The 26,818-nt window shown below is 40.9% G+C and overlaps 1 protein-coding gene across 1 annotated transcript; it reads right to left on the bottom strand.

Moving 5' to 3' along the window:
• Positions 1 to 413: 413 nt before the first annotated feature.
• LOC148318238 (junctophilin-1-like) lies at positions 414 to 26,163 on the bottom strand. Its single transcript, XM_088282802.1, has 7 exons — positions 26,017 to 26,163; positions 25,396 to 25,844; positions 21,979 to 22,747; positions 9,805 to 9,923; positions 4,887 to 5,617; positions 4,042 to 4,138; positions 414 to 3,748 (listed from the first exon to the last, which is right to left on the bottom strand). The coding sequence occupies exons 2-6, from the start codon at positions 25,772 to 25,774 to the stop codon at positions 4,058 to 4,060; spliced, it is 2,079 nt and encodes a 692-aa protein (XP_088138928.1). The 5' UTR covers positions 25,775 to 25,844; positions 26,017 to 26,163; the 3' UTR covers positions 414 to 3,748; positions 4,042 to 4,057.
• Positions 26,164 to 26,818: the final 655 nt, after the last annotated feature.

The following is a 26,818-nucleotide window of genomic DNA, read 5'->3' as shown; positions in this document are numbered from 1 at the left end:
GTAAGGAATCGCGTTTGAAAACTGCAGTCAGAATGGATGAACCACAAGTTACTGTAAGACAGTAGCACCTTGTGACCAGTCAATCAAAAAACAGTGTTTATATATATATATATATATATATATAAACAAACATCACCACTTTCACTATATCCCAAGAATATATATTTAAATTTTTATTGCTTTGTTACATAAATAATTCAGATTATTTTTTTAACTAAAAAAAGTAAATTGATTATATAAACATAAAATATATTATTGTGCCATTTACTGGTATACCAATAATTAAAAAAAAAAAAAAAAAAGAAAAAGAAATTTCAATGTGACCTTAATGCGCCTTCGTATTAGACTGTTAAATGCGACTTGAGTTTCACAATCATGGCAATATGTATTTTTTTCAAATATCAGACAAGAAAAACATTTAACAAGGCATAACATTTTTATTGTTATACACATAAATTTATCTCCATAGACTTTGCACAAATCATGAGCCTTGAGGTCTCAAAGGTCTCCAACATTTTCCAAAAATACTCAGAAGGAAACATCTATCCACCTCTGACGTCCTCAAATGATACATACAGTTAGAAATGTCTTTATTTTTGTCATCTCACCATCAAACATTAGAATATGTGCATTACGTTACCAATTACAAACAAGTTATAGCCACTGTCAAAATACAGGTGTGCAAATTGTTAGAAAAATACCCATACTCATACCAGATTCTGTATTGTGCTCTGTAAAAATCCTTAGAAATAGTATAGATTGTCTATATATAAATGTCTCCAAGATGCAATGCTGCATTAAAAAAAAAGGTTCCAAAAACAGACTGCTCATTTAACCCAAAATTTGCATCTTTGTGGTTCTGAGGACAAAAGAACCATACAAAAAAGTGAATAAATAATCAAATCTGATGCTGTTTGAGAAGATGCTGGCTGACTCACCCTGTTTCTAATACATTTTAGATTTTAAATCATTTCCGTTTTAACACATCACATTACAATGCTTTTCCATAGTTGTGCTGTCAGTTTGTATTTTGTGTGTGTGCAACGTGTTCTTTCAAATGTTAAACATTGTATGGATTAATGTTAAATTAAGACTTTGTTCTCAGTTTGAGGCAATGGACACTAATCGATTATTAAAGCCCATTCTTCATGATGAGAAGAAATGGGCTTAATAATCGATTAATTGACATTACAGATTCTTGTGCAGAACTGATTGTTAATAGCTGCAACAGAACCAACTATGATTTGGAATCGAGTAATTTGCTCCCTCAAGGCGGACGCGAAGGTGCTCTTGAGTTTTTAAAAGGGGCCTATTATGTAAAATGGATTTCTGCGTTATTTGCATAAAAACCATTGGGTCTCTGTAGTGCCTCCCCTCCAAACAAGTATGCAATTAAATTTGATTTCTTGTCGTAAAAATGTGACTGTGACCAAGTCATTCTGAATCTGAACAAATAATGACTTCACAAGTCAACTGATTTTACACAACACCAGCCCTAGAGTCGTCATTATCAAGCGGTGCCCCGAATCGGGCAGCCATACTTCACGGAAGCACTATCATGTCAAAGCCAAAAGGTAAGCAGAGCTGCAGTGTTAGCACAGATGAGCCTAAGCTAACAGTAGTGGGTGGTTATGGTTAAATTAGCACGTGGCGAACTTCTCTTGCATTGGAGGGAGTTGCAGAGTTTCCAAAAAGTCAAAAATTTAGCAACAGAGTAGCTGCTTGTTATGTCACATACCCCTACTAGCTCCACCCCCGGTTGTCATGGTAACAAAAGCCGAGACAGATCGCCCCGTGGATGTGTTATTTCTTGATCCTTTGTGTACTGTGATGGAAGAATGTCAAACCTTTAATTAAGACACCTGGGAACTATTTGAAATTGTGGAAAATTGCATAATACATATCTCCTTTAAATAAATAATCTTTTTTCTTTTGTTGTTTTACCGCTAACTAATATAAAATACATTTAGAAAATCCAAAATAATTCACCGTTAATTTTGCTAAAAGTCAATGAAGGGAATTTAATCGAATGCCCTCGTCTAATGATTACCAGGCCTAACAGATACAAACATTTAATCTTGAGTCATGATAGTAAACCATAGAAATAACCTTTTTTTTTTTTTTTTTTTTTTAAAGTCAAATAAAGTCATGCCTTAGCTGCAACGGAGATGACAGTTCCTGTGAGGAGAATTAACTCATTAAAAAGCATGACTCAGTAGATGACAACAGTCACGAGTATCCTGCACAATATTAAGACAAAGACGGCACCTATCAACATCCTCATCTTTGAAAAAAAGTAAACAGTAGTACTGTTAAAGACTTTTAAAGGCATCTTTCTTCTTTTTCCCCCGGCCGCCACGTTCCCCTTAATCGTCAAACTGAATAATTCCAACTTCCCGTCCTCCCAATCGATCACTGTCGCAGCAGCCATTGCATCCTAGAGTAAAACAATGGTGGCCAATGGCGAGAACACGGAGGGAATACAAGCCCAGTTGTGTCGTGTAGGCAGGTTGCAATACATATTTAAATATTTGATTTGGATTTCAATAAATAACAATAAGACCATTAACGCTACTCTCGACAGCCGACGTCAATAAATTTCCTTTGCTAGCTGTCGATCAAGATTGGGGGTAGGTGATGTTTATTCCATAAAGGGTCATTTCAGTCAACTGAAGACGATACTAAATAAATAAAATAATTTGGCGAAACGACATAATTCATATTTATATTATTATATGTTATGAGAATTTGTATTTTTGTGTTCTGCAATTGCTTTTAATAACAAGGTACTCTAAGATTTTTTTTCATTTTTTTTAAAATTGAATTCCAGGCCTAATCAAATGCCTTTTTTGAATTGTGTAACACCCACAAGCAAAGTGTTCTCCATGCCTGTGATAAATTATCATTTAGTAATGTTATAATTCATTTTTTGGCAAAATATAGTCCAAGAGCTTTTGAAAAAAAAAAAAAATAGAACATATTGCACTTGCATTTACAATAAAATACAATTCAATCGGTGTGGGAATTCCATTCGAAAATAAAAGGGTTACCACCATCCCAAGAACAACAAAGAACAAACACAATACGATAAAAAGAAAATGCCAAAACAGTACCATGCAACAGGGTAGGGGGGGTTGTTCTGAGCAGTGCTGGATGGAGCTGGACAAACATGAAGCGCTTTTAAAACAATAAGACTGGCGAGTGACCGTGCTAGCTCTGACTTCTTCGCAACAGGCCAGGGCCAGCTTGCTGTTGTATAAAGCGGCGGGAACCCCCCCACCCCACGAAAAACGCCCCGCATGCTCCCAATGCGACTGTTCCGCACCTCACTCCCGCCATGCCTTCGTCACCTCCTCGCGATGGCAAAATAGAAAGGCAGCTGTTTGCTCCCGTCATCTAAAAGTGCAGCTCCGCTTTCTCCCAGCAGCAAAGTCCGCCATCCCGCTGCCTCCTCCGGCTGCTCGCCTCAGCGCCAGCGGGTTGAAATGACTTCCACTACGTTTGATTGGTTTATTATAACTCAATAGACAACATTTCACCTCAGATTTTCCAGAAGCCCAAAGGAGTGCTAATTGGCAGGGGTGGTCCACGCGGGGCCTGTGACAGGTCGGTGCTAGTGACGCCTTCCTCCTGATTCTCTGCGGTGTCATGCTGTTAACCAAACACCTCCGGCTGCCACCGGGACTCGTCGGCGCCATTTTCTTTTTTCAAGGCTGGCGATGCAACTGCATAGCTTGCCGTCTTTTCACTGCAAACACAAATTTTTTTAATTGATGATCTGTTTTTGAGACTTGGATTGATAAAATGCTTACAGTGCAACCTCCAAAGTCAAAACCCAAACATTCGGGGAGATTGGTTTACTAAAAAATTAATAGAATTAAAACACTTCACCGAGGTTTGTTCCCTTTAAATGGAGTCAAGTGCAGAAGTTCAACAAATATTCGAGAAGCATGAAATGATCTTCCCATAATATAGTCATTTTGTGAAACCTTAGAAGCACTTTGGAGGCTTCACCTGTATATTATGTCAAAACAAACTTACCTAAGAATGAGGACTATCATGTCAGAAAATGAACAAATATAATTGCAAGGCCGATATTCAACAGCATTACCATAGCAACAAGGATGGAGTTAGGACCCTGTAAAAGAACATGAAATTATTTTATGATGAACATATTACAGCAAAATAAACATGACATGCTAGGTTGCTAGGTTCTAGACGTGTGTGTATGTGTGGGTGTGCGTGGGTGTGTGTGTGTGTGTGTGTATATATATATATATATATATATATATATATATATATATATATAAATATATATATATATATATATATATATATATATATATATATATATATATATATATATATATGAAATTTGAATTTGAATTTGAAAAAATGAAATATTAATTGAATTGTATTTATATACTTATTTTGTATTTATTCCCCCCCAGAAATATTTAAAAATGAAAGACAGATAGCAAGAAAATATGGGAATGAATACAAAATAAATATATACATTCAATTAAATTAATATTTCATTTTTCAAATGATACTTTTCTTGTTTTTTATTTTCTCTTTTATTTATTTATTTTTAATTTTTTCTTGGTCACACCCCATGTTTGCCAGGTTACTTGTTAGACAGAGGTTATAGGGCTCAATAAATGCCCATTAGGCCAATGAGAAATCATATAATAATGAATGTCCTGGGGAACAGAAAGTCACATACAATGAAGAACTCCAAAAAACAGCACTGATCAATTATAAGACAGGTTTATGCAGACGCAATTTGTCAATCGAATTATTACTTCATTGAAAGTACAAAATCGATATAGTGCAAGAAGACAGTAAGTATGCGCCTTGAAAATTCCTCTACAAAGAATACTCACTGTTTCCGCCGTGGTTTCTGCAATCTCCATGCTGGCTTTCTTTGTGTCTGCGAGGCTCTTTGGCTTTAGGGAATCTTGCTTCCTGAGTTTCGGTTCGCCCTTGCTGTCCCGTATGGAGGCCGGCTTCGGGGTCGGGGTACTAAGAGACCTGGGTTGGGGCGGCAAGCGTGCCAAGGCCTGCGCACTGGGCTCTTCCTCCGGGTCCTCCTCTGGATCGGGGGGTGGAGGGCCCTTTACAGGCGCCTTGACGTAGTAACTGTGGTACTCCGCGTGGAGCTGGCCGTTGACCGGGACCGAAGGAGGTTTTGCGGGGGCATCTGGCGGAGGGCTCGGCTGTTGAAGTTTTGCAGGTTTAGGTGGTGCCTCGATGTGCACATGAGGAGCTTTGGGGCCATCGGGGACGGACATTCTCTCCTCTTTGTTCTGTTTCCTACTCGAACGTTCATCTTTGCTGGTTTTATGAGCGGGCTTCTCCTCCTTGCTTATTTTATGCAAAGGCTGCTCTTCTTTGCTGGTTTTGCGGCTGTTATTGTTGGCAAGGTGGCCTTTCTTCTTGTTGGAGTGAGGCGAGTGGGGAGGCGAGACCACAGGACTATTTAACGGGGAATGAGGAGGGGTGGTACCTTTGCGGTAAAAATGGGGAGAATCGCTCGGCGAGTCGTCTTTCTTCACAACGGGGACTTCCTTAATCGCCACAGGCTCTTTATACTGCTGTTTTACGTAGTCAGGCCCTGCGCAATTGACAACGGTGATTCAGTATAACATATCAACATATGCATACTGTACATGCTTTTGCAAATCACATAATTTTCTAGAAATAAAGGCCAAAGAATTATAAAATGCTTTTCTTTCAGGTGGGTATGTGTAAAAGCTCATTTGGGCTTCTCTGATGATTTACATGATTTATTTTGATCTAATATGCCATCATGGAACAGTCCACCGCACAGTACAAAAGGTCATACTCGATGAATCAGGAAATTCATTGTCAATTATGATGAAAATGTGATTCTTTAGCCATGCGTTTGTAGATCCAAAACCGCTATTATATCCCACGCTTTGGCAAGCAAAAATATAAGATGGTGCAACACCAACACCAACAGCAATAAAAAAATAAATAAAATGAAACATAAAATCGGAACAGTTCACTGATGGCTTGGGAGATAACCAAAACCTTGAACACATGCCAGTTCTATTTCAAATAAAATGTTATCTAGTGTCCAAGAACTCACACTGAGAGAGCAGCGGCCTCTTATCTAACTCCCCCTGCCTCATTGCGAGTATGTAACTGTAAACTGCAAATAAAATAAATAAATAAAAATAAGAAAAAAAATAAAAATAAAAACCGTGGCTGATCATTGTTCCAATGAAATAAAACTGAAAAATGTCTTAACATTGACATGTATGTCTTACGTCTCAGGCAGCCTCTTACAATAAACAACATGTCTGCATTAATATAGCGGATGCAGCTTTAACCAACAGTGAAAATCACGTTCAAAAGTGGGCTCCCTTGTTTGGAATTTTCATTGTGTCCTTGAATAAACTCAGGAACTGAATGTAAATGTCCACCTACATGTGTGAAAAATCACACTTAATTTGTCACCTTATTCTCTGCTGCGTTAATGTTAGACTGAGAGAGCAGACTTGTTGTTTGCTGATGTCTCTTTGCTTAAATTAGTCAGTGTTAAAGTGACTAGAGGACAGGAACAATGATACTTTGTCCCAAGAATATTCTTTACATTGTCAAATCAATAATCAAATAAAAATGAATAAATAAAAATAAACTGTCATTTTCCGTTGTCAGCAAGTGACAAAATGGCCGCCCCCAGAGATAGCTAAAAACGGGTGGATTTTACAGTTTTACTCATTGTCTCCAAACACAATATCAATCAGAATTCCATGTTTAGACTAATGATTGCGCAAGGAACATTTGATCGCAAAGACATTTTCATGGTCGACTTCCCCTTTAAATTCTTGTGTTGAAAAATGGATTAATCCCACAGATCAATGTGGAATTTAGATACAAGGCAAACTTGACGTTATAATCCCATCAAATGCATTTTGAGTGCACTAGAATGTAGTTTGCAGAGACGCGCTACCGGCGCTGTGACCAAAGTCAGCGTGAAGATGGAGGTCAGTGGAACACTCTAATTGTCCGTCAGTGTCATTGTGAGTGTGAGTGCTAGTTTTGTGTATACGTGGTCTCTGATTTATTAATAACCAGTCTGGGGCCTTGCCCTTCCCGCCACTCACCCAAAGTCAGCCGGGAGAGACTCCAGCTCACCGACAATAGAAGGACCAATGTGTCATTTAATACAACTAATTGATATTTCATCAATCGCGATGCAATCACATTTTCAGAACAGGCAAGAAAAGGCGGGAAAAGGGGGCTATCTGGTCACTCAAGTGGAAATCTTTCGGTTTACTTTTCTTTTGAATGTCTACTGATACTTTTGCCCACATTGACACAATTTGAGGTGTGACCCTTGCTGTTCGGACTCACAAGCTCATAACAACTCCCGGATTTTATACCGCCACCTGATTGCCGGGTGTACCTTGACTGGGTCAAACAAGGTGGAGCGTGATCCCCCCCCACCAACCCCCTCAGCTTTGGTTCTGGTGACCGGCTGAAGGAAGGGACAGCTGCGCCGCGTCAGCCGTGCTGAGGGGTGAGCGTGCGCTCCTCTTGAGCGCACAAGGATGCCAGCTATGTCTCCATCAGACGGCGGCAAACACACGTTGGCAACAAATATAGCCCAATTAACGTCAGCACGAGGGGCCACGCCCACCCTCGCCCTCGCCCTCGCCGCTCCCCCTCCAGGGTGCTGTGTGTGAACCAATCGTAAAGGTCAGGGTTCTGTTCCCCGTGACCCTATTTTCCCTTTTGAAGTGGACACTCCCAGTGTGGGTGATAATCTGCTATGAGTCTGAAATGTCAATTACAAACAACAAGAGGTTTAGAGCCCTGGTTGCTACCCAGGAGGATTGAGCATTAAAAGCTGAGGGACTGGGGAAAGTGACAACATTTCCACTGCAAGGTAGATATGAACGATATCAAATGTAAAGGATTCTATGGAAAGTTGTGCTTCATGTACATGATGGCACAACTTCCCCGAAATGTGGTCAAATATTAAGTACTTGATGTTTAATGAATTCAATTTCATGAAAAAAACTAAAGGTCTTTTAATGAGCACAAAGCATTCATGACAATTCAGATGAATGTAGGAGGTGTATCATTCAGCGCTGATACAAATAAGGATTATTAAACCTTGGTAGAGTCATTATAGTTTCAAGGATATATTCAAGCAGATGAGGCGCTTCATATTTACACTCTTAGTGTGGGCGGGTTCCTTTCAACGCTTAGAGCTAATACATAATCTTGTCCTGAGATAACTTTAACCGACAACGACAACACCACTGAAGAACGAACGGTGAATATTTTTATGTGCATGGCCAGCGTGCATGTTCTCTTTGACGTGGTTGTCATATAAGCATAAAAAGAATAGGGGAGTGTGTTTGCACTCAAACATACAGCCGAAGGACCAGATGAACCAACAGCAAACCACAAGACCATTCTTGGCTCTCGGGACTCTGTGATGTTGCCTCGCCCTGCACACTATGACGATGACATTGTCCACTCTCTCATTCATGATCTCACTTAAAAGACAAGGACACCCTCTGCATAGACTTGCGCGGATCAGTCTGCGGCCGTGGCACGGCCGCCAGTTTCCACAACACAACAAACGGCTCCACAGTGTTTGTGGCCGGAGTGGAGCATCTCTGCGGGCTTAGTGGAGGGGACACGCTCAAATGAGTACCATTGTCACCGTGTTGGTCACTCACTATTTTATGGTGCCTTCTGGCAAAGGCCCAAGGTCATGCAGCTCATAGGCCTAAATATACTGCACAGTGGAGTGAGGGAGACACGCCTCACTGGTACACATCAGACAACACAGCTAGAAAGCTGCTGGGTAATGAATGGGCTTGTTTTCTTCTGTGCATACGTCATTTCTGGGAAACGTGCACAATATAATGTTTGAAGTGAATGAGTCAAAATAAATGGATAAGAAGATCATGCGGGTGGGGTGGGGTTGGACCTCAGTTTAACGCAATTAGTGGATATTTTCATAAAAAATACTTCAAAGCCTCAAATGAAAACAAGTAAGTACAGCGAAAACTACGAGTGCCGTTGAAACCTAACCTTCAATAAATAGTCATTTATAATTTTTTTTCATTATGTGTTTTTTTAAAAATATATTTTAGGCTCACTCCAAAATACTTGCTGCAGGTTCTCTCTCTCTCTCTCTCTCTCTCTCTCTCTCTCTCTCTCTCTCTCTCTCTCTCTCTCTCTCTCTCTCTCTCTCTCTCTCTCTCTCTCTCTCTCTCTCTCTCTCTCTCTCTCCCTCTCTCCCTCTCTCCCTCTCTCCCTCTCTCCATCCCCCATAATCGAATGTTAATAGATGCTTTCGCACCCTTCAAACTTTCTCAGGCCTTGTGTTTCACCTTTAACCCCACAAAAAGCAGTAACAAAGATTTTTTTTTTTATTACTGGTTGCTCTTGCCTCCAATCAAAATGAACATTTTGCCAAGATCAAAGACACAGAAGTGTTGATTACCTCTGATACTATACAAGAGCAATTGTGCAATATTGGAACAAATAAAACATTTCACACTTATTTTTGGCAGGTTACATGTCTCCAGACTTAAGCAACTGGTCCCCAAGCTGTTAAGAACAACCCTCTGAGCACCGACAAGTCATCGTAACGTAATTCCACGAAAAGTTGATGGTGGTGTTGGTTTACTCAACTACAAATGGGGTGGGTGTCTATCAACAATACTGGGGTTCACTTTTAAATAGTCAAACATCGAGTTAAAAAAAAAAATTAATAAAATTTGGAAGCATGCATGTATAATACTATACCTGGTTGGTAGAAGTTTGGTGCAAGCTCCCTGGCAACCGCTCTGGCAATTTCGGCATCTTGCACTGCAGAAATGGCGGCCTGGTCTGCTGCCTCGCTCTTCGTCCTGGCATGGGCTGTCCTATTAAGAAACGCAACATTGTCGTCAGCTAACAAGCACACACAGGTTGTTCAAATAATATAATACAATAGCACACCTGTCATTTTGTTGCAAATATAATTAATTAATTAACAAGCAAAAGAGAGGGGTTTTTTTTGCCATTAGGTTCCATGTTGAACTTCTGCTGACCACCATGAGAACGTCTGAGATGGATAACAATGTTTACCCACCTTAGTCCCCATTCACACCTGATACCTTTCATAACTAATGGGTGACATGACACCAGGGAGGGAAATTTGGATTAGGGTGCACTCACTTTTGTTGCCAACAGTTTTGACACTAACGGCTTGGGTGTTGAGTTATTTTGAGGGGACAGTAAATTAACACCGATCCACAAGCTATACACTGACCACTTCACATTGTAGCAAAATCTCGTTTCTTCAGAGTTGTCCAATGAAAAGCTATTATAAAACAGAGCTACTCGATTTTGCTCCTTCATTTCATTCCAACTCATCTTTGAGCTGGATCTTTTTTTGGGATACTAACACAACCCCTTGTACTTGGATCACACATCCAAAGCCAGATTTTTTTTCTTCTCCCAAATGGAGTGAGTGAATGCTCCAAGCGTAATCCAGTCTGCACTAACGTGTACTACACATGTGACAAATTCCTAAATGTTCTACAGTGGGCATTGATGTAAGGGGGGGGGGACATCTATTCAATAATGCCAACAGTAAAGAGTGGTGGCAAATCCTCAGGCTAAAACCGTCCCATAAACCTGGCTTGTGTCTACTGTGTGATGGCCGTGCTCCAAAACGGCCAAAATAGGGGAAGAGTATTATCTTTGGGGATCAATGCAAGCTTAGTATTAGCAGTGAAAGTATTGGAACGCGACCATCTTAACAACCTCCTCCCATGAGATGCCACGGTACAAAAATACATCACGTGTGTCACCGGAATTCCTCCAAAAGGTGGCCTAATCAGGCAGTGTGTCAATTAAAGCTCTTGGATTTGAAGGTCATCATGCACTGGAGACATGGAAGCGCGGACAGCTGCGCGTGCTAACCCTGCTTAAACTCCCTCATTCATCTTCCTCTCAGCATGATTCCTCTGTTGTGCAACAAGCCATCGCAAATAAATAAATGTAAATAATAATTTGAGTTAGTGGGGGTAGCACATTTACCTCACATTGAAACATTTTTACTTCCAATCTCGGCTTTGGCCTTTCTGTGTGGATTTGACTGTACATATTCCCTACGTGCTTATGTGATTTTTTTTTTTCTCCCACATTCCAAAAACATACATTAAACTCATTCAAGATTCAAAATTGTCCAACGGTTTGAATGTGGATGTGAACGGTTGTTTATCTACGCTGTTTTCTGCCCTCATGCAATTGTTTGAAGTGACCAGTCCACGACCACAACCGTGAACTTGACCAGCAGCATAAGCGGAGGAAAATGGACGGGCAAATCATCAACGATTTAACTCCGAACAACAACACCGATATAACATGTCATTTCATCTGCACACACAGCTCCCTCCCTCCCTATCCACGTTTCGGTCAGAGTGACCTTAATGGCCGGCCGCCTCTATTTCAGACATGCTGTACTGAGGGATGTCCTGTTTGTGAGCAGCACTTTATTAAAATGCATGAGGAGCTATATGCCAACGGCTCGGTTTCCTCCCCAGAAATAAGTTGGTGCATGACCCAGAGACAGAGTACACACTGGGGACTGTATTTACAGACAGACTGCAAGGTCTCTCAAGAAGCTTGCCACTGACCAGCTGCGGATGAAAAAGTAAAAATAAATTCACAAAGAATTTAACACTGTCTGAGTGACCAGCCCTTTTAACATGCAGTGCTTTATTTGTTGCTGTGAAGCACGCAGCAATGCTATACGCTGGGGAAACTTTTTATTGATTTTTTTTTCGAATGAAAGACTGCAGGGGAAACAACCACTTAGACTGCAAACAGTGCAACATCAATAGCCAAACATGAGCCGCTTGGCCACTTGTTGCCAGGCAGACTTCTTGGGATTCAATTACAACTGCCCCATGGACCGAAGAAAAAAAATATAAATTGGGATGCCAATGAAACCAATGAATGCCAGTTCATGTGTTAAAAATGCCACGATTGAAACGCTGCCCTGTACGAAAAGCGAAATACACTCAATAAATCGATACATGTCTGCGGTTACCTCACAACCAAACTGAAAACATGCATCCGACGCACATGCAAGCCCAAGGACATGTGGATGTCTATTTCTGAAAAGTGCGAAATGTGCGCCTGTATAAGAGCAGGCACGAATGTGATATGAGTTTACACAGCAAGGCTGTGATATATCCATACAGGACTGTAACAGTTCACTTTAGTGCCTTAGCAGGTCCCGGAAGCGACAAAGACTTGTTCCCAGACGGGATGTCTGCGGGTGGGAGGTGACAGGCAGAGAAAGATGGGAGTCACAGTGGAGCAGAGTGACTCGGAAGGTGAGAAAACATGAACGCTTGGAGAGTAGAGATGGTGACGTTGGTTGGTTGTATTCCTGGCGATGCCAAGTATCACACAGTGGCTGTTTTTGAATAAACAAGTTGATCCATTTGGGTGCATCGCAACACTATGGAAAATTCAGTGGTACTACTCGACAGATAAAGAATTACATTATAAGTGACTTATTTTTTTTCAAAACTCTCGATATGTTTCATTAATTTAATTACATAATGCCATTCAATTTTGGTGAGCGCACGTGACAATTTTTTTGAACAAAATATAACCACAATAAGAGTAAATGCACCATCCTAATTTCATCTTCGCATGACCCAAATTGGACATTTAACAGCAATTAAAGAGGAGTGGGCCTGTTAAGAACGATTGGTTCCGTTTGATCTGATAAGAAAACCCGGTTGGGGGGTACATCTTAAACCCGTCCAGTTTTCAGTCGCCAATCTTTACGTGTAGTTAGCAGCCACGCTCATAGCCGACTTTCTTCTTCTTATCCTCTTTCTCCCTCTCTATGTACCAGAACTTTCAAAATGTTTGTACACTTGGAAATCCAAAGACAGTCAGCTTGTGCACATCAAGCACCACCTGTTCACGTCTTTTTTTTGACCCCTTGCAGGCACCTTGCACCCTCTGCTTGTGCGCCGGTGTTGGTTCCAAGCAAATTAAGGTGCAGCATTTCAATGTTCGGCACACACGCACGCGGGGGGCGCGTACACAAGCTCCCCACACACGCACACTGAACATTTCTAAATTTACTCTACGCTTACATTTCAGTCCTTGCTCAGAACATTCCTCCATAAATATTGAAGTGGCCCCAATGAGTGTGCATGTCATTAAGCTCTCGTCCATCACTCATCAACTGGACTGTGGTCTATGTGAAGATGCTCCTTCTCACACACATGCTGACACAGTTCAGTTCTACACCCCGAAAGCTCCTCCCTCTCCCATCTCATTTTCTTTGCCACATATCTCCCCTCTGTACAGAATGGGAAGTGGAATGCTGACTGGTCCAATGTATAATAAGCCAGAAGATGAGTCTTGACCTGGACCGTGGTAAACATCAGCTCTTGAAAATCTTTCATTAACTTTCATCAATCTCTTTCATCACCTCGGATGAAAAAATAAATAAATAAATAAATGAAATAAGCTCTTCATAGAGCGTGAGGTCAGATTTCAGGGATAGACACCACTTGAGATGAGAAGCTTCGGTGTAATGAAAATCAGTGAAAGGATATCAGAAAGCCAAAAAGTATTGGCATACTCTGCAGTACACAGTTTATGGACAAAAATACAACGCACTGTTGCTCATAACGTTGAAATAAAATGTTTTACATCCTTCCATGAAATGTGATTTATTCTTGACGGAAATATAGGACATGAAGAAAGAAAATAATCCGCATGCCATAGATGCCATCTCATCCGTTTGGTGGACTTTGTTTTTAGAGGAATAATTTAACATTAATAACACATTTTGTGTGCCGTTGCACCAATGAGATGAAGATGGAAAGGGTCATTATGGTAATATTTGATTTTTTTTTTTCAAATTCAATAGAGTGAATCCATGTCCTGCATGCTTTTGCCAAAATTACACTCTTTTTGTATTAAGTGACAAACAAATATTTTAAATTTACATTTGTAGCACAAATATTGAATTTACTCAATTATATTTCATCAAGATATTTTTTTAAGTCGATGTTGCCAGATGATTTTATTTTGTGCAACGACTTGATGAGTAAATTCAACAAAAACTTTTTTTTTCTCAGTATCTCTGATTGGGTATCATCCTTCAACACATTTGTGGCAGTTTTTGTTCCGTTTTCATTTTTCGGATTCACTTGGGTACGCATTTGGCCATTTTTATATAGTTTCCCCAAGTCACCTATCTCTACGTCGTTTCCTCATCTGCATCTATTTCATCGTCACCTCCCATAGTGACGGTTCACCCGTTCCTCCTGATTTACTTTCTATATTGTTCGGGAGGCTGATCATGCTTGTGGCTGCCTGAGCCTCAATTACCGGCCCAGTGGCTGCATTTTAGTTCCACCTGTGGAAATGATGATTATCCCAATTTTTTTAGAGTCCGTCTTGCCAAGTCAGGTCTATTGGGAAGGAGGCACAATATTATTCCAAGTGGAGACTGAAGGTAGGAATTAAAATCAACCAAGTGGAGACTGCGTTGTATGATATTGTCACAAAAGGTTCAAATGTGTCACTTTATTACAGTGGTATTACAATTATTAATTATTATTAGTATTACAATTTGCTTGACCAATGATCAACCAGCAGTATTTTGCATCAATGTAAAATCACTCCAGCACGTTCGGAACCCCAGTAGTAGATCTTCATTCGATGCACCAGTCTCTTTCGTATATTGTGCCTGCTTATAATTGAGGTCTTATCTCATTCTAATTCAGGATTACGAAAGCACAACTAATGCTATTAGAGATTAGCCAAAACCAGCGCTGAAATGATTCCTAATTTATTCCTGTGATAAAGTCCCACATGACCAGAGGGGGCCACATGGGCTGATCACTGGAAATAGAGCGAGAACATGCTTGGTGTAAAATAAACAACGCATGAAGATAAAATATATACCTGTAACAATTTAACATTTACTATTCAGCCTTAAAATTCATACAAAATGCCAACAAATACACAACTATAACTAACTAAAGACAGATTTCCGATCGCTGATGATGATGTCCACATCCCCGCGCATGCATTTTCGCACTGGCACACGTTCGAGGCTCGCAAACATGCACCTGATCTCGGCGGGTGTTGTTGAGAGGGCGACACCGTATCTCCCGGCTGGGATGATCCCTCTGCTTTTCGTGAGGGGGAGAGATGGGGAACAGATTCACGTTGCTTTTTGTGTCAACACGGCTTGGTGAAAAATGAGCACAGCTGATGCAGTGAATGACACCACAGAAGGGGAAAAGGGGATGACTGCGAGAGGAAAGGGGTAAACTGAATTGTTTGTGTGAATCGATGTGTCTGGATTAGGACTCAGATCCCCGACAAAACTAATGAGGACAAGCGGAACAGAAATCACGCTCGTTGAAACTAAAATACTCTGTAAAAAGACTATTCTCAACTCTGCTTTTTACAAACCAAATCAACAAATGGCGATTGGTTAACAACAATGACAACAGTGATGGAGTATCCATGGCGACCAGCAGCACCAACACTTGAGCGAGCAGGCCAACCAGGCATCTGGTGTGTATTAATGAATTTGCAAATGAACAAAACCCACGCAACAGCCTACTATTTGCCTACAGTTGTGCACTGCCTTTGCAACACACAAAAATAAAACACACTCTGGGGATTGATTCTCTATATTTGAAAAAGTGCCACTCCACTGCGTGCACCTTGTTGAACGAGACTGCTTGGAAGAATAAAAGGTCACATTGCCAGGCAACCACTTCAGTTTAAGGAACGTTTTAATCATGGTCAGTGCATGCACACGCGCGCGCACACGGACACACTATATCTGCGGAGCACAATCTGCGTGAGTGTGATTACAAGAGAGGCCGCGTGCATCACGGAGGGATGTGAAAAAGCAATACCGTGAAGCAGCAAGAGAAGCGATAACTCCATAATCCAATCCAGCAACATCTGGAGCGACAGAGTCCGAGCCAGCCAATCAGAGCGGCTGAATGGAATTGACAGGCCGCGTTCAAATCCGGAGGTTACAGATAAACACAAACATGGGAGCAGGTGCAAAAAAAAAAAAAAAGACAAAACAAACAAAAAAAAAAAAACGATTATGTAACAGATGCTTGAGGCTGCGTATACTGAAAGGATTTTTTTGCTTTGAAATGCAAATAAGAAAAAGCTTATTATGCGATATTGATGCTAACATTTGTGTCAAGGCTTTCTAGTACTGTATTAACATCTCAACAAATGTATTCTGACGACGAGAAGGACTTGCCATTCGCCTCTCTTCAGAACGAGGGGTGTCCAAACTACGACCATCCATTTTTCAGTGGACCGCGGCATATAATAAAAATGACATTTTACACGGATTGTAAAAAAAAAATAAAATAAATAAATGGTGGAGTAGGACAGAGTGAAGGAGGGTGTCGATACATACGTGCCACTACTGTTAATAAATTGTTTTAAATACCTCATAGATTTTCTAGATTTGCAAAAATACAAATAAACTGAAAAAACTGGTGAATAAAGATAACAAAATTTTAAGAAGCAAAAATAGTTTCTGCCGCATTCTGCTGCGTCAAGGTCCAATTTAGCAACATATAATAAATATCATCCTCAAGTCACAATTTTATTAATTTTGAGAATAACTAGAAAAAAATAAATAATATGCAATTGCTTGCCTGACTGATTTTAGCGTATTTAAGAAATTTAAATGGACAAATTTTAAAGTGGCCCTTGCATCCTAAGTAGAGTGCAGAGTGCCAACCTTTGCCAAGGACGAAGATAAAATGGCCCAGAAAATAGTAAGTAAATGAGCCTGCTCTAAAAGTAATTGCGCTTTTGCATTTAATTCTAATTACGTAGCATTTTCTTGTCATTTATTTGGGGACTTTGAAAAGTCCTATAAAAATAAAACACATTATTCTGCTTCAGCAGGAAAATATCTTCTCTTGTCTCAGAGTAGTTTTTGAATCAAGCTGATAACAAAACTTATCCTAATGCCAAGCTTGGTGGAGAGGAAGCAAGCAGTTAAGCAAAGCTGGAAAAGAAAATTGACAAGAAAGAGAGCCACGTGAGGAATTTCAAGGGAATATTATACAAGATTTTATAACGCTCTTTGGACTCCATGACTCTCCTTTAATTATCCTCCCGTGCGGCTTGTTGAGTCACAGCAGTGTTCCCTGAGAAAGAGCCGATGAACATTCACCAGCCACAGCCACTCAGTGTTATGGCATGTTGGTGAAACCTAATCCCATCACTGTGTCACTTTCGACCAAGCCCAGCAGTCTTCCTGGAATGAAGCTTTTATATATTGTAACTGAATGTCAGTAAATATGTTATAGGAAATTCTGTTGCAATACTTCCCGCAGATTGTCTCTTGTAGAAATGCTGGAAAGGAACCCATATGATTCCCCAAAGAAGATGATTAAAAAAAAGGGAAAATTGTTTACTTTAAGTCATTTTTATTGTATTACTTATAACTAATGAAATTTAAATTAAGCATGTTTTTAATCAAACAAGACAATTCAAAAACAAGTTACCTATTCTCTGTGCATTGTAAAAAAAATAAACATTTTTGGGCTATAACAGTAATTTTAGTTGGAACAACTTTAAAATATACATTATTCATATTTATGGCAATAATAACAATGTTAGTTAGCACAAGAAAGGAAGCAAATAGTTTGCTCCAAAACTATTTGCTGAGTGTCTGGGGGCACAATATGAGAGACAATTCGGAAAGCTTATTTATTTGCAGTGAAATGCGGGACAAGCTAAGCTTGAACTATTTTACTGAAATGCCCAATTTAAAATTTGATCAAAGTTTGTTGCCTTGGAATTGTGAGTTTACTCAACTCTTTTAATTGATATTTTTTTACAGTATACAGTATAAACATTTTCCATGAATTCTTATTTTAATATGAACAAATGAGCAAATTATTGACTAAGATAAATAAATAACATTTTAATAAATGTTTTGATTAAAGAAAATTAATATGATCGGACCGGATTACAGAATGTAGCGGACTGCATTTGACCCGCGGACCACACTTTGCCCACACTTCCTCAAAAGCCACATTCACATTTTATAACCAGTAAACCTTCGCATTAGAGTTGTAATGGTCAACCCAGAATTGAGTCGCCAATGCATTTCTGCTCATACAGCCAATGCGGATTGCCTTATTAACATAAGAGCCGTGTAACGACAGCAGCGCGACAGCACACATGAAGAGGAAGAAGTGAGCACTGTCTAAATGGAATCTTAAAGTTTGCATGGTTATATATAGAGGCGGCGACACAGAAGCGATACATTGTTTTATATTGGAGCTCCAAAATATTTGTTGAAACATGCACACGTACTTAACGCACATCACATTTGGGAGAGATGACAGCAAGGAGAGAGACGGCGGCCTGTTATATCAGTGGTGTATATATTCCTGGCTGGTGCTGATAAGTCAACTGATGCCTTGCCTTATTTAGTCAGTACACACTGTGCTGACACACGCTGCAAGGCTGCGTGTGTGTGTGTGTGTGTGTGTGTAAGATTGGAAACAGACTTGACACAGTACGTTAAAACGGTTATTTGACCAGCACATTCATCTCCCATAGTTCACACGTTTCAGTATACTGGAATTTATTTTTTATTTCTACAACAAAACTATAATTTTATGCTGTTTTCCTGTTATTTTTAAAATATTTTTAATGATTTACTTTTTTTTTTTTTTTTTGAATAGTTGCATGCAAATTAATGAGTTAACATTTCTGCAGGCTTCTTTCTCTTTAGCTACTCTGATCCCTCCGCATCCACCGCTAAATATCATATCGTATAAATTATCTACTTTAAGAACGCAAGCCAACCTCTTTGGTCGTTTTAAAAACAACACGCTAACCTTTGGTCGACCATTTGGTGGTCAAAATAAACCTTATATAAATATCGCTCATGCTCTGGAGAACCGAGCTGCTGGTTAACCTTTCACCAGGCTGCAGAGCAAACAGTGCAATCAAATGGATGCACATCCTGTTTCAGAGCGATGGACCACATGGAGCTTCATCGCGCAGCCATTGGCATCGTGCACAGCAGCAAACTATACAACAATAAACACGTTGTGAATAATGAGGAAAATGCCCCTGGAATCCACACTTTGATAAAGTTCACAAGAATCAATAACACTAAACTTCACCACTAGCTCCTCTCAGGAGCTATCAGTCGTTTTGCCACAAAAGGAGGGGTGGGCGTTCCCTGATACATGCATGCCCTCCTTACCATCCATCCATCCGTTTACTGCTTATCCCATTCAGAGCTAAGATGGAGCCTTCCCAATTGTCAAAATACCACCCGGATATTGGACTCACATCCACGATTATGGGCAATACTTTCGGCATGTCAAAGGAGAAGCATACAGTAGTAGAATGCAATTTGGACAAAAACAGAATCAGAATCAGAAAGTGATTAAGCCGCAGATTTGTTGACATATTATTGCTGCAATTTATGACTTACTGCCATGTTCAGAAGTTGTTGTATAGTGAGCGCTTTAAAAGAGTGCAGGTCAAATTGCTTGGTGGGTTGACAACTTTAATTGAAATGTGCTGCTTTATTTTAGCGTAAGATAACTTAAATAACCAAAATATTCATGCAAAATAATTAAAATTTCAATTATTGTAATATAGATTATCGTATTGCTTGTTAACACAGGGGAAGAGGATGTTAAAAAAAAAAATAATCGCATATAAAATCGCAATTGCAAAATTTAGGGGGAAAAAAACCCAATGATTTTTTAGCCCTAAAAAAAACATAAAAAAATACACCAACATGGTGCAAACAAGCCGAGAAGCAGTCACTCTACAAACACTCCACCTTCCGTCCGTAGTACATTGGAGATATTTTCTGAGAAGACAATCAATCCGTGGTCCAGCTGCATTCCCATGCCCCCCACCCACAATCTCTGAAGATAGTCACAGGGTCACATGTGACCACAAATGGATCAATATGGGCGCATCCTCTGCCATGCAACGCATAATGAGTCTTACATAACAGCTTACAGCATCGCAGTCTGTCACTGGCTGCCTTTCTTTTCTCTTTCTTTTTTTTTTTTTTTAATATACAAGCTCCCTCTCAAATGAGCGCAACTAAAACAACAAGGTGAAAAAAAAACAAAAAAAACAAAAGCTCGTATTGAGCTCTGCAGCTGCACATGCACAGTAATTTGATCACTCACTACACTACAAAGGGAGCTCGCTTGCTAGCCTGCCATAAACACTTAGCATCAGATCCAAGGCTTGCTCCTGCTTCTGTGTTGGCGCCATGCACCAAGTCATGTGTCTGCTTCTGCTTTACGTCCTTCTTCCAATGCACAGAATTTATTTTGTCTTTTCTGATGGTTGCACTCAACACATCATACCAAAAAGTCTCGGCTGTTTGGGAAAAACAGTATGTGGAAGGTTTGGTATTAAGCATGTTAAATCCGCATTATGTAACCCTCATCTTATATCCCTGAAAATCTGCAGAATAATGTCTCCCTGAACTCGCCAAAGTGGAATTATATTCACAAAGAATGGCTGAGGCTGGAGCAACTTGTAATTTTTTATTTTTTAGTATATATTTTTTTTTAATTATTTATTTTGTAAGAAAAAAAATCACAAGGGATCATCTAGCTGTACTTTCCATAGTTATAATTTACAGTAAACTAAATTCCATCACGCTGAAGGGTGTTTTTAGTTCAGATTCAAATCTGCTGTAATTTCAAAATTTCCTTACAGGAAACAAATTTAACATAGCATCCTAAAACATTTAGGGTACTATCAATGTTGAAGTAATATTTGGATTTTCTTCACTGTATACACTAGTTTAAAGAGATTACCACTGTACATGTACAAATCAAGGGTGTGTTATGCTCAGCAAAAGACAATTCGATACGTTTTTTGGTATGATATAAATAATATATATAAACGATTTAAGGACGGTTCGATTTGAAAGTGGAATGATCTGATTCGGTGAGATTACGATTCCACTTGATAAGGTATGGCTCAGTTCGATAGGGTATGATGCAATCACCTTTTTTTTTGTTAGACATTTTCCATACATTTGAATTAATTTTTCAGTACCGTAAACATGCCATTTAATTCGAAGTCATCGCTTACCGATAAAAGACGATTCAACGTATCTCGATTAATTTTTAAGTGGAACGATTCAATTCAGTTCACGCTTGCATCTGGTGAATCAAAAACAACTTTCCGATTCAAATATTTATTTTGTTCCGCCCATAGCAAATATAACTTGTGTAAGTGATAAATCTGATATGTACAGCATTATATCAGGACGGGGAACGGGAAAGAAACAAAACGTTCGATTCGCACCAAAATTGAATGGGTTCTTCCTCGGCATGGCTCTACAAGGGCAATCAATTATGGATACAAACAAATCAACCAACAACAAGCCACCAAAACAATACCTCTCACCTTTCCACAGCATGTACTCATCGAGCCTCCCACCTAAGAACTCAATGCGGTGACGGCAGCGGATGTCAAAGCGATGCTGTGCATGTACACTGAACTGAGTCCCAGTTGGGGTGAGACCCTTTTTTTTTTAAATGAAAAGGTCACGTCTCATCCACCTGTTAAAGCACATATGCCACATCAGAACAACACTTGGTAGGGGGGGGGAGGCTTGCGTTATCGGGCACGAGAGACGCCATTGGCGCAGTTGTGGAGACGAGCAGACAGTTCACACACAGCACACACCGGGAATGAAAGATATGGGTAGAGAATAGAAACAGAACCTTTTGCAGGGCTACACGAAAGCCGTTGATGGATACGGGTCAAAAAGCGTTGACAGCCTTTGACCAGGCTGACATAACAGGTGTCAAGACTTTTACGTTGTTGGCCGATGAAAAGGCAAAGTAAGAATTACGAAGAACACTCTACCTGGAAGCTGCTATTTCCACTTTACTCCTGGCGATGGCTGCTGCCCTCTGCGCGCCTTCAACTGCCCGATCCACCTTCTCTTTGGTTTTGGGGTTCTTTAGAGGAATCAGCTGCTTCCTTATTCCACGCACCAGCACGTTATTTTTGTACTTCCCTTCTTCTTTGGTGCCATCTGGGAAAACTGTGCAGCCGTAACCATGGCGCTTGTTGTTCAGCCACTCGCCCTCGTACTTCATCCCGTTGGATCTCTCAGAAACGCCGAATCCGTTGCGCTTGTCGTTCTTCCATTCGCCCATGTAGGTCTCGGTGGTGGTGGCGTCCACGTGGTCCTCCAAGAGGAGGTCCTCGTCTTGCAGCTCGCCGTCGCCGATGGATATGGTGGAGTTGGCGTCGCTGGAGCTGATGCGGCTCATGGTGGCGTCGCTGCGCGCCGAGCTGCGCTTGCTGGAGATGGAGGTCCGGGAGTCGGACTTACGCAACTGCCTGAGGCTCCCGAAGAGGGAACCCCGGCGGAAGAGGCCCTTCTTCTTGCCCGTCACCACCTCGCTGTCCGAGTGGAAGTTTAGCACGAAGCCGCCGCGGTTGCCCGTGGGGGTGTCGGCTGGGGAGGAGAGGTCCTGAAGCACGGTGCCGTTGCTTTGCTCAGAGCGTAGGGAAGCCATGGATGTACGTAAAGGCGAGCGGATAACAGTCGCCATCCCGTATGGAACGCTCTGGCGCACGCCGTAGCCATGGCGCATGCCGCCCATCCACTGGCCTTGATAGGTGCCTGGGGAGTAGATACAGACATTGCGTAAGGAGCTGTTTCATTTTCCATGATCATATATAACATGACACTATGGTTCCCATTATTTTGAATTTTTGACATTCCATAAAGGAAGCACATGACATTTCCACCAATCGCGACTGTGGCGTTTATTTATTCAACTGTTGATGAGACGAGGTATCTACTGGAGGGAGGCTTTCTACGAATACATTTTTGAAACGTAATAATGGAGTTTAAAATGAGAAAGGAGTGACGAGAGGCAGTGAGACAAAATAGTCACGTAAATAAACATGGCAGTTGCAACTACGAGAATGCAAATTGTCATTGAAGGCGACGTCTACACATAATGTTGCTGACTTTCCCACATGTGGTAACGCTCTACACTTTAGACTGTTCATGTGCCTCGATTGGTGCTGCTGTTTTGGTTTGCAACCTCCGTTAAATTAATCAACAGTTAATTATTTATCCACATTTGAAGGATAACTTTGTACTAATATATTTACAATTAATTGTTTTTTTTTTCCTGAGGGTTAAGCGCGGTGGTGACTATTTGAGGGAGAGGCTTGTGTCAACTGCATTCTACTTTTAGCTAATTCTAATAATTTGGTTTCATAAGAGTGCAGAATAAACACTGTGTGGGATTATTAACTCTCAAATAGTGTTAATAGATAAAGGCTTTAAATTGATGCAATTTCCTTGCAATTATCAACTGACTAAACAGGATCATGAAGACGTAGACATTGCAAAAAAAAACAAAAAAAAACTGTGCGGGTGTAACTGACATTGTGGCCAGAGATTGCAGAAAGACCCACTGGAATGTTTCCTTGAGCATCCACCTCAAACAAAGTCGTCGGATGAAGACACTGAGGATCACTCGGGATGTGAATCACTGAGCCTATTTTCAGGCAGCCGGTAACTCCCCCACTGACAGTAGGCACATTCACCGCTACCCATTTGTCTCCGACCACAGGGAAAAGATATGAGTCACACAATGAGAGGAATGCTTCATTAAGCCCGTTTGGTGTTCCTGCGAGCCCAATGGGCTACTAGTGGCTCTTCTGTGGCGCCATATTACAAACCCGATCTCTCATAATAATCAAAATCTTGCTGATCCAAAGCTCCCCGACAAATACGACGCAGCAAACTATAATGTTCACTTTCAGAGGCAAAAAACGATCTACTGGTTGCGACTGGAATTTAGTTGGATAAATTGTGAGATTAAAAGGCTGGCGCTGTTCTGCAGTTCAATCGGGTGACCCTGCAGATCAAGTGATCAGGATGCTGCAGGGTCAGACAGCCAGATGTTCTCTACATCCTCTCAGATCAGCTGACTTCCCCAAGCGCCGCCCTCCCACAGAACGACCGCATCATTCCGCAACATATGGCTTCAGATTGTGATGTGGATGCTCACAAATCACCATGACAGTTGTTGGATAGTCAGATATGACTGCAACAAGAACTTGTACACAATGTTATGTTATGTTATGATTTCTTACACATGTTGACGTGAGACGATCCATGCCTGATAAAAAGATGGCTTTAAGAAGCCAATTTTCCTTTTAAATTTGAATGGCTCAGTGGATTATAGGTTGTAGCATCAACAACTATTTTTTTTTGGTCCACAAAGACCATACAATTGTTCATGCTAGCTCTCCTGTGAAAAACACCTATGACCAATTTTGTAATTTTTTTAAAAAAATGTTCACGCTAATGGGATGTCTGTAATAGCTGGGATAGAATCCAGCACCCCCGCGACCTGAGTGAGGAGAAGCGGTACAGATAATTGATGGATGGATGGACAGGATGTCTGTAAGGCAGAAATACCATTCACGTAAAAATAAAAATGGACTTAAGTGTTTTTCACAGGACAGTGACAATATGTAAAAGAGTTCCAGCGTGACGCAAATGTGAAAAAAATAAATACAATAAAGTTCTCTAACAAAGATAATAATACTAATCAACAGCAAATTTGATCACCGATTGCTTTATATGTCCTAAAATTAAATTTTGACATTGATTAAAAAAAAATGTCTATTTTTTTTCAAGCACGTCATGTTTTTGAGGTATTTGTAATTTTTGTTTTTAAGTATGACTTAGAATAGATTTCCCCAATACCGATTTTGAACATGAGGTGTAATTTACTGCAATGAGATTTCAGAAAAAAAACACCTGCTGCTGAATTCAAGCCTTAATTCTTAGATATTACTAAATATATTATTATTCAGAGACAAAAAATAGAAAAGTTGACTTGCCTTCCTGATTTAAAAAAAAAAAATCTAGCAAAAAAAAAAATACCAATGTAATGTGTGGAATGGGTTAACAATAAACTACCATGCTGGGCACTAGTTGTGTTTTTGTCGTCTGGGATTGGCTCCTGCTCACCTGCATGCGACCCTAATGAGGTCAACCCAAGCACAATATAGAAAATGGATCGATGTCTGAATGTGGTGTATCCTATTTTTTCAGCAATATGCCAAACCTAAGATGACTTCTTAAAAGCTAAAACATCCCATGATAGGTAAAACACTCCCAATGAGAATGTTTCCCAACAGGCCCCACTTCCCGTAGCCTGCCGCCAAATGTTACGTTCGTTCAAGTGCCATGCGCAATCGCCTCCAGATTCACTCAGAGTGCTGTTGTTGTTGTCTCACCTCCATCGCCGTACGTTTCAATGCCATATCCATCTTGGAGCCCGTTGCTCCAGGTGCCGTCGTATCTCGCAGGTGTGTTGTGACTCTGCCGGACGCCGTAGCGCCCCTTAAAGCCGTGGCTCCACTCCCCGCGGTAGATCCACTTGCCTTTATTCTCCACGCCGAGCCCATGCCTCTTGCCCTGGGACCAGTAGCCCTTGTAGGTGTTCCCACTGGGCCAGGTGTACACGCCGACTATCTCGAAGCCGTGCGACCAAGAGCCCGCGTACTCGCCCTGGCCCTTGGGTCCGGTGCAGATGCCGTGTCCGTGGGCTTTGCCATCCTCCCAACCCCCGCAGTAAGTGCCGCCGTCGTCGAAGTCGAACCTTCCGCCCGTCATTCAGATGCAAAGCTGGGGGGGAAACGGCACGACCGAGGCAGGGGCGTCCAGGACCAATGGGAGAGGATGACTGGTGGGGGAGAAAACGGTAGAGAGAGTGGTGATGAAGATGATATTGATGAGGATGAGGATGATGACGACGACGAGGTAAGCCTCCCTCTTGCGTGCTCTCATGATATATATCTCTATATTTTTAAACAGGCATCGGACGTGTAAATGTATGAATGGTGGGCGTCATTTACCGGATCCGCGCACCGGCTTGTTCGTTGAGTGTGGCTGGTCTCCCCACTCTCGCCCACTGGCCACCGAGGGAGGGAGGGAGGAGAGAGAGATACCCCCGCTGAACAGAGACACCCGGCCAATCACACGCGACGTCACCTCAAAGATCCCGCCCACTCCTCCTCTCCCATCACTGATGCATCACACTCCCTCCTCCGCTAAGATTGACTGAAATGTTATACAATAAAATATCAAAGCCATATCCAGGCCATGTAGGCACTGATTTAAATTTGCGTTCCCTATTAATTTCCTGAAAAACAAAGTTACATTTGCAATGGTTACAAATGTGATTTGACTGCATGAGGTCAGATGGTATGATGTATTGTAGCTACATTTAAGAAGTTTTAAAATAAACGCGGACAATTTATTTTAAAATACTGATTATTGCATTATGGGTTCTCACTATATGCTTTCAGTACACAACCAGCAAGAGAGCTCCATATAGCTGGCAACAGCGACATCTACTGTCACATGTATATACTGCATTTTAAGGTCCATCCATGTACTAGTACGTTTCGTCCTCGCGAGTAGAACAATTCGGCGCACTAATCGATTGACGACATGTGACGAACGTTGTTTTTCCCACTACTGCCTTCCACTACCGCTTCTGCACAATAGAACAACTTTGGTACACTGGGTAACCTACTAATGAGTGGTGAGGGAATGTGCACTTGTTGACATCTGCATTTGATTCTATGCATGTTTTTCGAATACGAGAGGAAGCCGCAGTAAACTTGGGAAAACCCACGCAAGCAAGGTGAGAAC

Source organism: Idiotropiscis lumnitzeri, chromosome 19 (genome assembly GCF_059441095.1).
Source record: "Idiotropiscis lumnitzeri isolate Australia: NSW breed Sydney's pygmy pipehorse chromosome 19, RoL_Ilum_1.0, whole genome shotgun sequence".
In the NCBI taxonomy this organism is placed as follows: domain Eukaryota; kingdom Metazoa; phylum Chordata; class Actinopteri; order Syngnathiformes; family Syngnathidae; genus Idiotropiscis; species Idiotropiscis lumnitzeri.
Note: the sequence above shows the minus strand (reverse complement) of the source record. Positions and strands in the feature narration are given on the sequence as shown.